Genomic DNA, 17827 nt, shown 5'->3' with positions numbered 1-17827 from the left:
GCCGTTTTGCTTTGTAGGCTATTTTTTTTTATATTGGACAATCCCGTTAATGCCGCTTCTCCTCACCGCAGGGGTTGGGACCTTCCGTTTTCTTGGGGTCTGTTAATGTCATAGACTTGGTTAGACCCTCACCTGTCAGGCATCCATTTTTTTTATTGTATATAAATATTCCATGTTTGTTTGTTTGTTATTACTTGAAGAAAAAATGATTAAAATGTGTTTAATTTTAGAACTTTGAAACAGCTTTTCAGGATAACGTCTGCATTAATGGGCAGCCATGGCGCGAAGCTCCGGACACAGTATCTGGTAAGGGAGATATAGAGCCTGCAATAAACGGCAGTGCGTGTAAGGCTCTGTTCACATCTGTGTTAGTAGCCCAGTTGCAGCTTCCATATTTGATGGGAAAAATAGTGCAGTTTTTCCTGTGAAAACAAGCAACACAGCAGAACCTGATAAATGACATTATCACACGTCAGTGGTGAACACCATGATCTTCTGTTCAGAACCGGAGTGACAGCGCGAGTGTGAACTGAGACATGTACTAGACAGCATTACATTTTTAACGGGGTGTTCCCATCTAGGACATTGAAGGTATATTGGTAGGATATGTCACCAGGCTCAGGTCCTGCTCCTGTGTCAGGAAGCAGCTGTGCATGCGCGGCCGCTCTCACTTGGCTATTTCCAGCACTCCCATAGTGGTGAATGGAGAGGCGGACATGCATGTGCATTGCTGTCTCCATTCACCACTATGGATGTGCATTGCTGTCTTCATTCACCGCTATGGGATGTCCGAGTGGTCGCTCGGCTATTTTCAGGAGTCCCATAGCAGTTAATGCAGAGCAAGCTGCGTTTATGGTGGGCTCTTCTTTTCTGGGTCTAGTAGCGGGTCAGAGATGTGGCCTCTGACATTGATGGCCTATTCTAGCAATATGCCAACAGTGTCTGAGATGGGAATACCGCTTTAATTGATATTCCTCCAAAAAAATTGCAATAAATAAGGACCCTCTCATGTCGGCGTTAGACTACTTTCACACTAGCGTTAATATGTTCCGGTATTGAGATCCGTCATAGGGTCTCAGTACCGGGAAAAAACGCCTCTGTTTTGTCCCCATTCATTGTTAATAGGGACTGAACAGAACGAAATGCTCCAAAATGCATTCTGTTCCCTTCTCTCATACCAGAGAGCAAATCGCAGCATGCTGCAGTTTGCTTTCCGTCCTGGGATGCGGAGCAAGACGGATCTGTTCTGACACACAATGCAAGTCAATGGGGACGGATCCGTTTTCTCTGACAGAATCTGACACAATAGAAAACTGATCCGTACCCCATTGACTTTCAATGGAGTTCATGACGGATCCATCTTGGCAATGTTAAAGATAATACAACCGGATCCGTTCATAACGGATGCAGATGGTTGTATTATCAGTAACGGAAGCGTTTTTGCTGAACCCTGCCGGATCCAGTGTGAAAGTTGCCTTACAGAAGTAGTACAGAGAAATCTGCAATTATGTCATGTGTTCTTTCTAGGGATCGACCGATTACCGGTTTTACCGATATCGGCCAATATTCAGGATTTTGACAGTTATCGGTATCGGCATCTATTTTGCCGATATTCCCATAACAAATGGGGAACACAGATCGCGCTGCTCTCAGTGTGCCCCCCACCCTAGTATTAAAAACCTTGGTGGCGCAGTGCGCCCTCCCCCCAGTTTTAATCATTGGTGGCAGTGGCCACAGGGTCCCCTCTCCCCTCCTCCTCCTCCGATCGGAGCCCCAGCAGTGTAAGCCTGGGCCTCCGATCAGTTACCATGGCAGCCAGGACGCTACTGAAGCCCTGGCTGCCATGATAAGCTCCATGCTGCTGTGTGCACAAAGCACAGAGCAGCAGGGACAGTGTGAGGTCCTATTCACCCTAATAGAGATCTATCAGGGTGAATAGGACAAGGGTTCTAGTCCCTAAGGGGGCTAAAAGTTAGTAAAAAAAACTAAACGCCAAAATATTAAGTATAAATAAAAAAAGAAATATTTACAAAAAAATAAAACTATTCATTTTCAGCAGATTTGTGTAGGGATTTATTTTTTTTTTTTTCAAAAATAAAATTTCACAGAATATCGGTATAAATTATCGGCTATCGGCCTGAAAGTTCACAAATTATCGGTATCGGCCCTAAAAAATCAATATCGGTCGATCCCTAGTTCTTTCTGCTGAACTGTTTCTTGGATACGTGCAGTAAAACCTAATGTGTCATGCATTCCTTTTCCTATAGAACCGGATATTAAAATTCTTGAAGACCAATTGGACGACGCCATCGTAGAGACTGCAATGAAAAGAAAACGACACCCAAGAAAAATCCTGGGTCACTTTGTAAAAATGCTGAAAGTTGAGCGTGAAATATTGGTATGTGGGCAAATATATATTTATTGTTAGAACAAGCCTTGTCCCATGGAGTCTTCTCCCAACAATGAACTGACCTGGCAGCCGGGTGATCAGAGGTTAATACGGCAGCGAACTTGCTACGTGTAGGAAATTATATGGCACCCAGTGAAGTCAATGGACATCTGTATCATACATGAATGTGTGGTTGTGGGATGATAGAAGAAGGGTCCTGAGCTGAGGGACTACCTGTTACTTCCATATGCCTTAACCCCTTAGTGACCACACACATTTTTTAGAAATCGCATTCCAAGAGCTATAATTTTTTTTTTTTTTTTTTTCATCAATGTACGTGTATGAGATCTTATTTTTTGCAGGACAAGTTATAGTTTTTACTGCACCATTTTGGGTACATGTAATGATTGATTAAAGCCAGCTGATTAGCTTAAACCCCCTTTGTTTATGTCAGTAAAAGGTGTATTGGTGATCACTAAGGGGTTAATAAGGGGTATGGACAGGTACAGCGCCTTTTCATCTTCTGTATCTCTGATATAATTCAGTTCTTTCATTCCTGGACTAAAACATTTGAGATTGGATTACTGCGATAATTATTTGGACGTACTTGTAAATCTTCACAAATTCCTTTTGCTTTACAGAATCACCACAAACCAGTTGTGGAGCCCAAACAGCTGAAGCTTGATTCAACATCTGGTGAGTGTATGAGCCTTTACTTAAGACCACTATACACCTTTTTATGGTGGTTCTTAAGGGCCTTCATTCCACAGTGCTGTGTTTTCATGGTGCTGTAATGTAGAAAAAGCCCTGCACAGGTGTCCCATGCTGCCCTAAAGCAGGTGCTTGGCTGTCCTATAAGTCTACAATAACACGGCAGTCGCGTCGTGGTTGCAACGCAGTCGGGTGCTGTGTGGCCATATAGTTTGCAACAGGTCCTAATTAAACTAATGAGGACCACACTGTTTAGACAGTCTGTATTGTTAATGACTGCACAGTTTTGCGGGTGCTGCGTGGCCATTATTAATGCAGACCGACTAAACAGTGCGGAACTCATTAATTTAATTAGGGCCCCATGTGGCCGCATCACAACCCGTGATTGTGCAGTGTGGTTATACCCTAAGATGACGTTCACATCCCCAGTGAACAACTGGTGTAAATCCTAATAAATTTGCCAGGGCTGATGTCCCTGCCTCCGCCAAGCCCCTGCTGCTACCCAGTGGCCAAGGTAACATGGAAACTTAGCATGTGCCTAACTTTAGACTCAGTGGTGGTCAAAAAGTTGCAAATCGGGACTAGGGGACTATATTAAATGAAGGGTCCCCCTCATCCAATGTGTGTAGTAAAACCTATCCAATGTATATTCTTTAGAATCTCGCATGACGGAACAAACTGCTACCACGGCCTCCATCTCCCAACAGATTAAAGAAACCATGAAGGTAAGAAAGCTGAGACTGAAGAAGAACCCCATCAAGATATCAGTTGTCTAGGGTTTGAAGTACATGGCTGTTTTATTCCTAAAACACTGCCACAGCTGTCCGCTGGTTGTGTGTTGTATTGCAGCTCAGCTCCACAGATGTGGCACTGGTGCTGGAAATTAATGCTCTCATTGAATAGGAACCTTCATCATTTACCACCCTGGTACTGTGATGGGCATAAAGGCACACGGCTCATTACAGTGGAGTTATCAGAGCTATGTGTGTCCATCACATGACCAGGGCAGAGATTTATCCCTTGGAAGTAATTGTGGAAGGTTTCTATTGAATGATCGCAAGCAGAGATCTTAACAAGGAATTGATAAAGTATATGGGAAAATTCCTGAAACCGGAAGACCTCTTGAGCAATTTCAGTCTGAGCGATTCCCTCATTTAGTATAATTATATAGACATAGGGTTATGACACATTATTTCTGTGTAGTGCATGGCATGTTTAACACTAATGTACATGTCAACTGAAAGGTTTATTCAAGTGTCATAACCTTCAGTGTACATTCTAGTCCACTAGTCTGTCTTATATTTTTTTCTGGTGGATTTCTGACCATGTATAGGTGCACTCGCATAAGTAAACGTGAGCCTTTGTTTGTTTCCTAGGCGCTTCCGGCTCAGTTGGAAAAAGCCGAAGGATTTTCCCAAGTTCTCAGCCTCCAGCCTGTGTTGCAGTTATCTCGTATAAGACAAGATATCTTTTCCAGTAAAGTAGTATTACAGGACATGGCAAAGACTGTACCAAAAGAGTTAGAAACCACCCCACGTGAGAACGAACCTGCAGCAAAGATGGCACCAGCGCTGAACATGAGAAGACGGCCGAGTCCTTCAGTACAAAAGAGTTTGTACCCCCTGAGGTCAAAGAGGAAGATAAGTCTTGAAGGATGAGAAGAATTTGTGGTCTGTGTAATTTTTTTTAAGCCCGCAGGGAAATACATTGCTGACATTTTAATATATGAAATGTAAATTATTAAAGGGGTTGTCAGAGTTGAATGAAAACATGGGCAGCAGCTGTATATGTGATAAAATGGAAAAAGAAGCCCTACTCGCCACTTCTGTCCCAATTCCAGTGTCTCGCTGCAGTCCTCCCCGCCGGTGTTTCTTTTCCAGGCTGTAGAGGCGACCTATGCACACCTGTCACTGCTGCATCCTATTGCTGTCTTCATGTTCCAGATGCTGCCAAGGCAAGTGATTGGCAGTACGGTGACCTGTGCGTACAGAATGTCACCACTACAGCCAAGAAGATAACCTCAGCCCTGCGTGACGGGAGCTCTTCGCTGGAAGCGGCAGCTGAGATAAGGAGGGAGTATTTCTTTATTTTATTACATTTAAAGCTGCTGCCCGAGTTTTTATTGAACTCTCATTACCCCTTTAATATCAGATGTGCTCAACTGGTCCTTATGACACACGGGATGTTTACCAGGTTAGAAGGGGTCAACACTGACTCACATCATCAAGACCTAAAATCTCTCTTGTCCATCTCATGAGATGGTGGACGCCTCATTCTACGCTGTACATTTATTGCAGCCGGCTCTCGTCTTGTAGACACGAGAAGAATTTCAGCAGTTTTAATATGTGCAATAGTTATCAGCCTAAGGGGTCTCAGGTTGATTTCGTCCATTTAGAGCTTGCATAGTCCAGCTGTTGAGGAACTACAAATGCCAGCAGGTCCCTTCAGGTTGTAATTGAAAGGTATATGCCCTCTATCGTGTGTTCTTGCTTGTATGGCTGAATTTTTCAGGGCTGGAAGTAGAAACCGGATAATTGTGTGGTTACAGCATGCCCCAGCTTCACATTCTCGGAACACATTATACATTCTTCCTGCTCTGCATTTAGATGAATTCAGGGATTGGCTGTTTGGTTTCTCCCCCCAAAAAATATAAAGCCCAAGTGACAGTCCAGTCCTGTACATTGCACATCCATTCTGTATAACTTATATAAACTTGTAAACTGCTCCATTATTAATGTATAGCTCTCGCTGTAAATTTGTAAATACGCATTTTTGTTTTAATCAACTTTTTTTGTAATATTGCAATTTTTCTTATCTGTCCTTGTGCATTAAAGTTAGGACTGAAACTTGCAATTTTAAGCTTTTCTCTCTCTCTTCTGTGTCTTAATGGGTTTCCATCACTTAGATCTCTGCAGACTAGTGGTACTAAATTCCAGTGACCTTGTCTGGTGCAAACACAGAGAAGCAGTGAAGCCAGGCACCGAAAACCAAGTTTCGCTGTGCAAAGAACTCTGGAGGAGACAGTGTACTCTTGTGGGCCCGGGTGCAAGAGTTCAGCTTGGATGCATGTCAAACTCCCCCATCTCAGACCAGACCTATAAGACCTCCAGACCCCTCATATCAGACCTTGGACTAGACCACCCTAACCACCCAAATCAGACTTTAAAATAAATTACCTTACCTCCCCTGCTCCACCACTCTCCAAGTCCGGCTGTCTTCTCGGCTCTCTTGCTGTTCTCGGGTCACAGTGCGCTCTGTACGTCCTAATTTTCAAAGGACCCAATGGACCCGGGATAATCAACTTATAATTTAATTCAAATAGTCTAGTTGCCTAGACTAATAAACTCCCGTTTCTGGTCTGTTAAGACATAACATTTATTTCGTTTATTTAATAAAAATATATAATAGCGGGAGAACAAAGAATAGTTTTAAAACTATAGGTGCGGTAGGACACCTACCGCACCTATAGTTTTAAAACTATTCTTTGTTCTCCCGCTATTATATATTTTTAATAAATAAACGAAATAAATGTTATGTCTTAACAGACCAGAAACGGGAGTTTATTAGTCTAGGCAACTAGACTATTTGAATTAAATCTCTGTACGTCCTGACGCTGTAGGCAGCCAGGACACAGCAGTGCGGGCCTTAAGAAGAGCGAGCAGAAGTAGGGGTAAGTACAGCGCTTCACTCCCCCGCCTCCTGCAGACTAGTGAGCTCTTTTATAATGGAAGCGCTCACTAGCATTCGCTCCCCCCTGGCTTAGGGGCCCAGTCGCAACTGCGACCCCTATAGCTACGCTAGTGTGCCACAAGTATTAAATGTCTATCAGGAGGCAGGAAAAGAGTGCAGCGAGCATGCCCTGGAGTTCAAAGGAAGCAGCCCCCATGACTTCAGAGAGTGTATTTACATACTGCAAAATCGTTAAATAAAGTAAATTTTGACATCAAGCAAGCAGCATAAGGGCACCATCAGAAACAGCATGAGAGAAGGAGTAAGGTAATGGGCAAGTTAAACATGGGGATGTTAGGTTCCCTTTAACTAAGGTTACTATCAAACTTGAGATCCGTCCTAATGGCTCAATACCGGAAAAAACGGATCTGTTGTATCATAATGCATTCTGAATGGAGAGCAATCCGTTCAGGATGTCTTCAGTTCAGTCCCTCTTACGGTATTTGGCCAGAGAAAATATCGCAGCATGCTGCGTTTTTTTTCTCCGGCCAAAATCCGGAACACATGCCGAATTCGGCATTAATTTCCATTGAAATGTATTAATGTCGGATCCGGTACTAAGTGTTCCGGAAAACCGTATTCTGTTTCCCGATCTGCATATGCACAGACCTTTTTAAAAATGTGAAAAAAATAAATACCGGATCCGTTTTTCTAGATGACACCGGAGAGACGGATCCGGTGTTTCAATGCATTTTTCAGCTGGATCCGGAAACGCATGCTACCCATTTGCATACGGATTTCCGGATCCGGCAGGCAGTTCCGGCAACGGAACTGCCTGCCGGAATCTAACAACGCAAGTGTGAAGGTACCCTAATAAAACTGGCTTCATGCAGACACCACTAGGGGGAGCTCAGTGCATATGGGTTTATTCAGCTATGATTAAAGTAAATGGAAGCTGTAAAAAATCTCCTTGCGGTGATCTCCCCCCAAACAGATGCGGACAGCACATGGTGTGCTGTCTGACTCTTTAGTGGCCCCAATGCAGTGAATGGTTCTGCATCAACCGGCAAAAAATGAAGATTGGATGTGGACAAAAAAATAAGTTTGTGTGCATGAGCCCTTAGATTGACAGGCCTGTTGACAGAAATCGAGTATGTATGCCCAGCTGTATTGTGCCATCTATTCCCACACTCGCCCAGTATGGCCAGCTGTATTGTGCCATCTATTCCCACACTCGCCCACCACCCACTGTGACTGCACCGTCTTTGTAATGTGACATCATCTCCCTATCACTGCCGCACAGTGTGATGTCACAAGTCTGCAGGGGCAATCCCTCTGATGACATGGGCATCCATTCCTCCCTGCTACCCATTAGATGGAAATAAGAAAGAGATGCGACGTGTGTGTGTGCCAGAATGCAGGAAGTCATTTCTGTGGTTTTAACCAACATCCAGTCTATGAGTTCACCAACCGCATTATGACGGCTTACTTCATGTCCTTCAATGGTTTGCAAGCATAAAAAAACACAGTATTTCCAAAGAACCAATATCATTTTGAGGGCCTACTGGTCTCAGGGGCATATACGACTATGCTTATCACATGTAGGACACCGTCTCCCTTACCTGACTAATTGCTCAGCACTTTGGGGACCGAGCAATGGGCTAGTTTAGTGCACGCAGACTATCCGGAGGGACAAATATTCTATTTATTTGAGTCCCTTATATAGCACAAACTTATTTGGCAGCGCTGTGGAGCGATTGTCATCGCTGGGGCTCTCGGTCGAAATTTCAAATTAACTTATCAGTATGTTTTTGGAGCATGGGAGAAACCCTTGCAAACACAGGGAGAAGATACAAACAAAGGCCATGTTTACACATCGTGGAAAAGACTCCACTATCAAAATGCCTCCCATAGACTTCAGTTGAAAAAAAAAAATATGCCATTGTGTGCCACATGGTAGCGCTTTGGGGGGTTTCTTCCGCCACTAATTTCAAATCGGCTTCAGAAGTGGCATGTTACTTCTTAGAAGCGGATTCAAGAATTTCACTGCTTGGCGCAAGGAACTAGCACAGCCGGATGATATGAGAGAATCTTCTTTTTAGGCCGCATTCACTCATACGTGGATTTTCACGGACCACGGTCTGTAAAAACCCGGCCTGCCCTCCTGCTGAGTGCACGAGCGCATGGCGTCATTGGTTGCTATGATGACGTGTGCTTCGAGCCGTCCCTGTACAGTAATACACTTGTATAGACCATATGAGTGTATTACTGTACAGTGGCGGCGGCACAAAGCGAACGGCGTCATAGCAACCAATGACGCCGTGCACTCAGCAGGCCGGGTTTTCACAGACTGGTCCGTGGAAATGCACGTATGTGTGAATACAGCCTTAATTGCAATAAATATCAGCAAAAAAAAAAAAAAACACATTTCAGGGATACACAGGTCCCCTCCATCAGGTAACAGTTGCAGGGATGCGTCAAGCAGTGAAGTTTTTGAATTTGTACCTGTCCTTGGGCATCTCAACCAAAGGCACCAACCTGCGACTGTATACCAAGCACCTTGGATAATCACTTTGACAAAGCTTATAATAGAGTTATGACTATCCATAGCATAACCCTACAAGGTGAGCCTCCATTTTGCCCAAGACGTAATTACCCTATGTTGTGCCTTTTTTTTTTTTTTTTATCTCCACAGTAAACACCTGCCTACTATTGGAGGGACTTCTTAGAAGCGGACTGAGTGCGGTTTTTGCCTTGAAGTCAAGGCGTAGGTAGGTTTAGAGTAGGACTTGCCTGACTGAGATCACCTTGGTGCTGGTAGACGGCACAGATGTGTTTTGATCAAAATATATTAGCTGAGAGAGTCGGATTTTATCATATCAGAGTGAGGGCTTAGTCCATATATAATGCTTGCATCTATTGTGTTTTCTGTATTTTTTATTTTTTTTATTTTCAAGTCAATGGGAAAGCAGAAAAAAATTGCTATTAGGTGTAGAAGTGGTTTTAGAAGGGTTTTTTTTGTTGCCAAAAACACTTCTAGATCATCCCACACAAGGGCTGGATTAGTAAAACACTGGAAACAAAGACAGCTGTGTCTACACTTGTACAATCAGTGTCGGACACTAAGAGGTAACAAAGGCTGATATGCACTAGCACCTTAGGTGCACAAAAAATAAGGTAACCGCAATCAATGTATACTGGCACCCTGTGTGCACAATTCAAGCAATAATGCAGAAAAGAGCATATAGCAGTGTATACATAATGCACAGCGACATACAGAAAACATACAATGATTAGGTGTAAAAGAAAAAAACGTGCAACAAACATGCACAGCTACACCTATATCATAAGGTGCATGGCGGCACCGTTGAAACCCAGTCTCCTACCCTACAGATGGTGGGTTCTCCAGACACCTCCATTCCGATGTTTCTTGTTAGGGTGGTCCTGTTTGACAGAAGAGAGTCAGTACGATGTGGGGGGATCACAGGAAGATGTTCCTTTTTATCCCTAAACGACCCTCGGGACCCTACAATAGTCTTGTTAGTCTAACCACGAGGTATCCCACTAATTGGGAAAATCTTTTCAGGGCTAAATAGGGAATGCAATTCCAGGGTTAGGTTCCGGACGGGGGCCCAATTAGTGGGATACCCCGTGGTTAGACTAACAGGACCAGTGCAGGAAGGCTGATATGCACTAGCACCTTATGAAGGGGTATAAGTAACTCCATTTTGTCTGTTTTAAGAATGTGTATTACGATTACATCTAGTTCATGCACAGTTTCAAGTTCCCCTTTTTGTGGAATTTCCTGTCTGTGGACAGTTTCTAGAAGACCCTACATTCCTTAGTTTAAATAGTCACACCTTATAAGGTCATCCTCACTCAATACATACTAGCCCATATGTGTCTATACCTGATTGGTTTAATGCTGTTACTATGAGTCATCTATTATGTTAATGCAGAGCTCATGTGTATTCATGCTATAGGTTAAAACAAATGCTAACATATGATTGGATGCAAAGGAAGTTCAACCCCCCTTTATTAAGCATTTACATGCTGTTAATAAACAGAGTGAATTTGAACAAGACACGTGTTTAGTGTTCAATCTGATACATTCTCCTGGTACCAGAAAATACTTAATTCAAACTTACCACCTAAAGTCTGGTGTCAGGGACACCATAGGCAAAGAGTCCAAAATTGCCTAACAGCTTTGGGGGCTCGTGTCCGGGATCGAGAGGGTCATCCTCGGGTCCAGTGTGAACGACATAAATTTTTGTCCTCCGTCTGATCCGAGAGCACTGGCCACGTCTCGACCCAAGTAAGTTGAACCATCTATTTATGATTTCGGTAGGTTGCTGTGTCAGGGACACAGGCAAAAGCTCAGGGAGCTAAGATGATTATAAGAGACTCAGGGAGTCCATATAACTAGAGATAAATATAGTGCACTATAAAGAAATCCTGCTCAGGGAACAGAAGTTTACAAGCTTGGATTAACTCTTATACTATATATATATATATATATATATATATATATATATATATATAGTATAAGTATTTTAGAAGTGATAAGATTATCTGTGTGAGATGTTGGCCCGGGTGGTAAGTGTACGGTCACATCCCACTGTAAAATCATTCTGTTTCCATCACTGCCAACATGTAAACTTTATGTTGCACGGTCTAGTCCCACAAATTACTTCCTAGTTAACCCATGGGTAGACAATTTGGCAGGATGTGATATTAATGGAGAATTGACAGTTAAAATGTGAAACAGAATGTTATAGAGAAAGTGTGGCCCCGGACAACAGGTTGCCCGGCTGGCAACAGGGATAAAAAATCTGTAAGAATCTGTAAAGATAGAGCTTACAGACTGTGGACATCAGAACTCCTGTGATGGTGAAGGGGGGGTTCTGGTGAGTGAGAAAACAGAGCAGTGTCAGGAAGTTAATTGATGGCACTAGCAAGAAAATAAGTGCCCCAGTGTCTGCAATCAGAAAGGGCTTGTGTTAAATGTTCAGAAATGAACTGGTTAAGTTTTGTTGCCCTAATGATATGTGTGTTTAAATAGCGACGATCCATAGCCCTAGCATTAGAAATTAGAGCAGTAAAAGATGGTCAGTTAATGGATAAGTATTGTTTGGTGCAGTATCTGTAAAATTTTGAGGAATATTTAAGTTGAACGTTCTGTGATGGACGGATTCACTTCCCCTGCTTTAAACAAAGAACCATTCTTGAGATAAGAGACGCAAGGCAAAGGAAATGGGGGAAGGGAATTATATAGAGTAAGTGACGATGTGTGCAACACTGATTTGGGTTTAACAAAATTACTGTATGATTATAACATGTATATTGTCTTCTTATAAGAGTTGATTAATCACAGAGTGAAGACCAGAAGACATTGGAAAACACAGTACAACAGTGACAGACCATTAGCAATTCTGGGTGTGGTGTGGCTATCTGTTTCCAGGAAAGCTGTGTTTGTCTGTGCTGCAAGTTTTGGAATGCAACAAAGAAAGCTGTGTGACTGGGTTGGAAGACAAATGATTCAGTGGAATGTGAATGGGTGTGGCTTTGAGTTGTAGTGGGGTTGAAAATGTGTGAAGACTGAGGGATGTTTTTAGCAGAGCTGTGTGTGCAATTCAGTTTTTATGTATGAGGGCGTGGTTCTGAGCTGTTTGTGAAAATGAGTACATGAAAATGTGAATGCGTATAGAGTACGATATTCGTTTTCATATAATATGCGCATTGAGAATTTTTTTTTATTTTTTTGGAAGTTTTTGGTTTTTATTGGTGCCAACAGCATTGATCAAGCTGTACATATTTTTTTTTTATTGAAGTCAATGAAAAGTTTTTATGGGCCCTTTGTGTGTTCATGTCCGTATTGTCAGATCTGTTTGTTTCAATGTGTTACATGTTAAGTGTTGTGCTTAACATCTGAGCTCTGTTCTTATGGGCAGCTGGGACACTAATGACGGACAGAAGGAGGACCAGAGAGTCCGACTAAAAGGGGTGGACTTAGATGACAGAGTGGGAGGAAGGAGAATCTGAGCCTTCTATGTGAATTAATGGGGTTTTGACAAAACCTTTCAAAACTGACTCACTACTCGAGACTATGGACAGGGAATACATCACAGATCATGTATTTAGCATTATACTAGATTGCCCAGTCAGCCTGTTAGGGAGAGATTTGTTCATTAAAGAGGACCTTTCACCTGGAAAAACATTGTGAATGAAGTATGCTGCCATGGAGAGCGGCGCCCAGGGATCTCACTGCACTTACTATTATCCCTGGGCGCTGCTCCATTCTCCCGTTATGCCCTCCGGTATCTTCGCTCTGTAAGTTATAGTAGGCGGTGTCTTCCCTTGTCCTGTGGGCGTCTCCTTCTCCTAGGCTGCAGCGCTGGCCAATCGCAGCCCACAGCTCACAGCCTGGGAGGTTATTTTCTCCCAGGCTGTGAGCTGTGGGCTGCGATTGGCCAGCGCTGCAGCCTAGGAGAAGGAGATGCCCACAGGACAAGGGAAGACACCGCCTACTATAACTTAGTGAGTGAAGATACCGGAGCCTATAACGGGAGAACGGAGCGGCGCCCAGGGATAATAGTAAGTGCAGTGAGATCCCTGGGCGCCGCTCTCCATGGCAGCATACTTCATTCACAATGTTTTTCCAGGTGAAAGGTCCTCTTTAAGCTTGACTTGCAAGTATCAGCAAAGAAATTTCCACAAAATAGGGACCGGGACTGTTGCTGCCCTAAATGTGGATATGTTAATGCGAACTATGTCCACATGTTATGGAGCTGTAGTAGAGTAAGGAAATATTGGGATGAGGTTTTCTCTGCCCTACAAAAGGAATCCTCAATGAACTATAACCCGGGGATCTTGATAGTGATTTTTGGAGACTATGGTCCAGAAACGGAAGTCCCTCCCCGGGTTAGACAGATTTGGATGAGAGGATTGATGGTAGCGAAAGCTATACTGGTCAAGTACTGGGGCTCTGTTTCCCAGCCTTCTTCAAGGGAGTGGGATCTATACCTTCAACAAATTAAAGTTTATGAGGATATCGGGAAGAATCGGAGAGTTGCACGCAGAGCCACGTAGACATATTTTGACATGATTATGTACTTACTGTTTGCTGTATTTGAATGAATTGAGGGGAACGACAGCCAATGGGGGGGGGGGGGTATAAGGATATCTATGATTGTTATACTACATAGTTATGTATATATACTGAAGTGGTTTATATTGGTCTATGTACTAATTCTAGGATTGTTATATTACATATACTGTTGTATTGGTATTAATTATATGACTTTCTATAATAAAAATAAAGTTTAATTAAAAAAATAAAGTATCAGCAAAGAAGCAGGGCATAAGAGTACACTCAGATCTCATTCCAATCTCTACACCAGTGCCACTGATTCTTGCAAACATACAGAACCACCCAGAACTTAATAACATTAACCCTGCATTATGGTCTTCAAATGAATATGACACAGGATTCATAGATTGCACACCTTACAAAGCTACCGTGAAACTAGGTGTCATCTCAGTATATCAGAAACAATACCCGCTGTCAAAAGAGAAACTTGATGGACTTAGACCAATGATAGAAGAATTCCTACAAAAGGGAATCCTGGAAGAGGTGACTTCACCCTACAGCACGCCCGTGAATCCAGTGACAAAGGCAGATGGTACTACCCGCTTTGTACAGGATTTAAGGGCCATCAACAACATCATTGTGCCTATAGCCCCTGTTGTACCTGATGTCACTCAATTATTATCTGCCATTCCAGCAGACGCTGTTTGGTTCAGTGTGATAGATCTGAAAAATGCATTCCTTTCTATCCCAGTTGATAAGATAACCAGACTACTTTTTGCTTTTTCCTTTGAGGGACGTTAACTGACCTGGTGCAGAATGCCGCAGGGATATGCTGATTCACCTGTAGTGTACAGCATAGTCCTCCAAGCGACGTTAGAACCATGGTACCCCCCCACCCCCCAAGGTTCTGTGCAATATTTCGATGATCTGTTACTGTGTAGCATGTCAGCGGAGGCCAGCATTCAGGATGGTTTATCACTGTTATAATGATTGTCAGGATGTGGTCACAAAGTGACACTTAAGAAAATGCAATGGTGTAAAATGCAGGTTGAATACTTGGGCTTTGTCCTCACAAAAGGTGAAAGGAGAATCAGCACAGAAAGAGTCCAGTCTATTGCGGGTTTGGTCACCCCGCACACCAAGAAAGAAATGTTATCTTTCCTTGGTATGATAAACTACTGTAGACAATGGATTCCTGATTGCTCCTACTATGACAATGTTTAGAGGCAAGCCACTCTGGAAGAAAATCCAGATTTGATTAAATGGTCTTCTGAAATGTACAATGCATTTGATTATCTGAAATGTTCACTCATGTCGAGTCCAGGGCTGGGCCTCCCTGACTATAATATGCCTTTCCACATGTTTGCACGCCAAAATTGTAAAACCATGGCGGGTGTACTGACACAAGAAAACGGAGGCAAGTTGCGTCCTTGTGTATTTTTTCTCAAAGGTAATGCCCACCCCTGTTCAAGGGATGCCGGCATGTCTGTGTTCTCTTGCAGCCTGTGCTTTGATGGTAGAGTTGGCAACTCCTTTCACAATGTGACATTACACCATTTTGCATACCACTCATGATGTTGTAGGCCTACTAAAGGGCATCCACACTCAACACAGCAGGTAGCTGAGCTCATTGCACTCACTAGAGCATGTATTCTACATGCTGACAGACCTGTTACCATCTATACTGAGAGTAGGTACGCACATGGGGTAGTGTGGGACCATGGTATGAATTGGCAGAGGAGAGGATTCACGGCAGCAGATGGTAAGGATCATGTCTCAAAGGGCAATGCGCTGGCAGATAAGGTGGCGAAACGAGTGGCCAAATGCAACCCCACAGGTCCGTGTAACCATTGGGAGATGCCATGTCTGGCACCTCCAACCCCTGAGATGTTGCAAATGCTTACTGATCTTCAGTGGTATGCCACTGAACAGGAACAGCAAGACTGGTGTTATCCAGTATTGCATAAAAATCCTAAGACAGGATTAGTCTGCGAAGAGGGGAAGCTATGCATTCCCCAACACAGTGCTTCCATCTTAAATAGCACATTTCCACAGAGTAGGACATAACAGCATTGAGATACTCATGGGTAGGCCTTTCCCCACCCCGTGGGCCCAATGATAGTGCAGGGAGGAGACTTTGATTTAATAAGGGAAGACTATGTCACCAAATTGATACAGGTACTTAACAAAACTGAGGACAAAGTTGCTTGTAAGTCTCCCTCTTTTCCACAGGAACCCACCCACCCATAGAGGGTGGGGGGTGAGGTGGTGGTCGAAACACTGAAGAAAGGAAGAGCTCAAGGTGATTTCGTATATGGCCCACCTACTACCGTGGTTGCAGTAACCAGAACAGCTGTGCTGACTGAACAATCTCCAATTTGGATCCACGCCACCAGAGTGAAGCTTGTGAGAGAAGGACAGGAGGTACTAACGAGGGCAGACAGCCCTGACCTCCAACGAGGCCCAGAGGTACTCACTGAGGCAGACAGCCTTGACCTCAAAGAAGATACAGAAGGGGTACTAACGGAGGCAGACAGCCTTGACCCCCGACGAGATGACGCAGTCGGGAAATTCCTCGAGATGGCTGAGATGCAGTGCCTTGATAATTGCAATTTTGTGTCTCCTATTCACTGTCCCATGGCTGTGGAACAGACAGATATACCTGAAAACGGAATGCAGGGGGGAAGACAATCTGTGGAAGACAAAGGAGAACTTATGGTTGTACATGGCCAAAACTCTGAACTTAACTGATTTCTGTCTCCGAACCACTTTATCCGCATCTAACATTTTGGAGACATGTCTGGTAGCAGTCCCCACCCCAGTAGATGTATGGACGGGGCTCCTACGTTCCCAATGGAATGACACTGATTTGCAGGATCATGATGTTAAATATGGACATGTAAATCCTTATCATGCTTGTTATAACTGTTCTACATATTAGACTCTGCAAAGTAATATGATAGAAATAATTACAGGTCTTGTTACAGCCACAGAAATATGTTACAAGTTCTCCTGCGATGAGAAACTATTGCCCCCCTGCATACAAGCAAAAATGCAGAATAAGACTAAGCCAAATATTTGCGACAGAAATCTAAGTAGCTGTAAAAAGATAATATCAGGAAAGAATACGCAATGTAACATTACAAAAACAGTACCATCCCTAGACAAACATGTACCTCTACCAACAGGATGGGTATTGGCCTGTGGGAATACTAGTTACACATATATACCGGCCAATATTACAGAGGGACCCTGTACAATAGCTAGGCTGACATTAGCAATGATACCACTATTTCCAGCAATGCAGACACGATACACGAGAGACACTTTCCTACAGTTACCGGAAAATTGTGATTATAATGTGAATCTCCTCTCTAGATTAGAATATATGAGTTTAGGGGTATCTTTGATAGGAGTACCAGGTTTGGCCATATATAACCACAGGACAATATAAAAACTTGCCTGTTTTATGGTAAAACAGATAAATGTCACTAGTGCAATTCTGCAAGATATACTGCTGGATATACAATCATATAAAAAGGCTATCTTGCAGAATAGGGCAACTATTGACTATTTATTGCTTCAACAAGGTATAGGATGCTCAGCGTTCCAGGGATGTGTTGTTTCAATTTATTAAATCACTCCCGTGGAATAAAAGATAAAATAGGCCAATTAGAAGAGATGAGAAAACATATAAAACATAAGATGTTGACCAAGGATGGCGGGACTGGCTTTTTGGCTGGATACCTGACTTTGGTCAAATAAGATATGTTTTAGGAGTGGCACTCGCCGTGGTCGCTGCAATAGTGTGCCTCTGCTGTTGTCTGCACTGTGTGCCCTCCCTTCTTGCCATATGTCAAAAAGTGGCCGAAAGAGGGGTACACTCAACATTCCTCTATACTCCGGTAGAGGTAGAAGAGGCAAACACAACCCCAACAAAGCCTGAGGATTATACTCCTGAAGGGTAT

General features: G+C 43.3%; 1 protein-coding gene across 2 annotated transcripts in view; it reads left to right on the top strand.

Moving 5' to 3' along the window:
- Positions 1-5221, top strand: part of NSL1 (NSL1 component of MIS12 kinetochore complex) — a 28761-nt gene extending 23540 nt beyond the window's left edge. For both annotated transcript variants that reach the window (XM_040430404.1, XM_040430403.1), the window contains 5 exons: positions 231-306; positions 2268-2398; positions 3031-3085; positions 3758-3825; positions 4477-5221. In XM_040430404.1, coding sequence (XP_040286338.1) covers positions 231-306; positions 2268-2398; positions 3031-3085; positions 3758-3825; positions 4477-4758 — 612 coding nt within the window. In that variant the 3' untranslated portion in view covers positions 4759-5221. The remainder of the gene's footprint in view (positions 1-230; positions 307-2267; positions 2399-3030; positions 3086-3757; positions 3826-4476) is intronic.
- The last annotated feature ends 12606 nt before the right edge of the window (positions 5222-17827 follow it).

This window comes from Bufo bufo, chromosome 4 (genome assembly GCF_905171765.1).
Source record: "Bufo bufo chromosome 4, aBufBuf1.1, whole genome shotgun sequence".
Taxonomy (NCBI): Eukaryota; Metazoa; Chordata; class Amphibia; order Anura; family Bufonidae; genus Bufo; species Bufo bufo.
The sequence above is the reverse complement of the archived record's forward strand: the minus strand, read 5'-3'. Positions and strand labels throughout refer to the sequence as shown.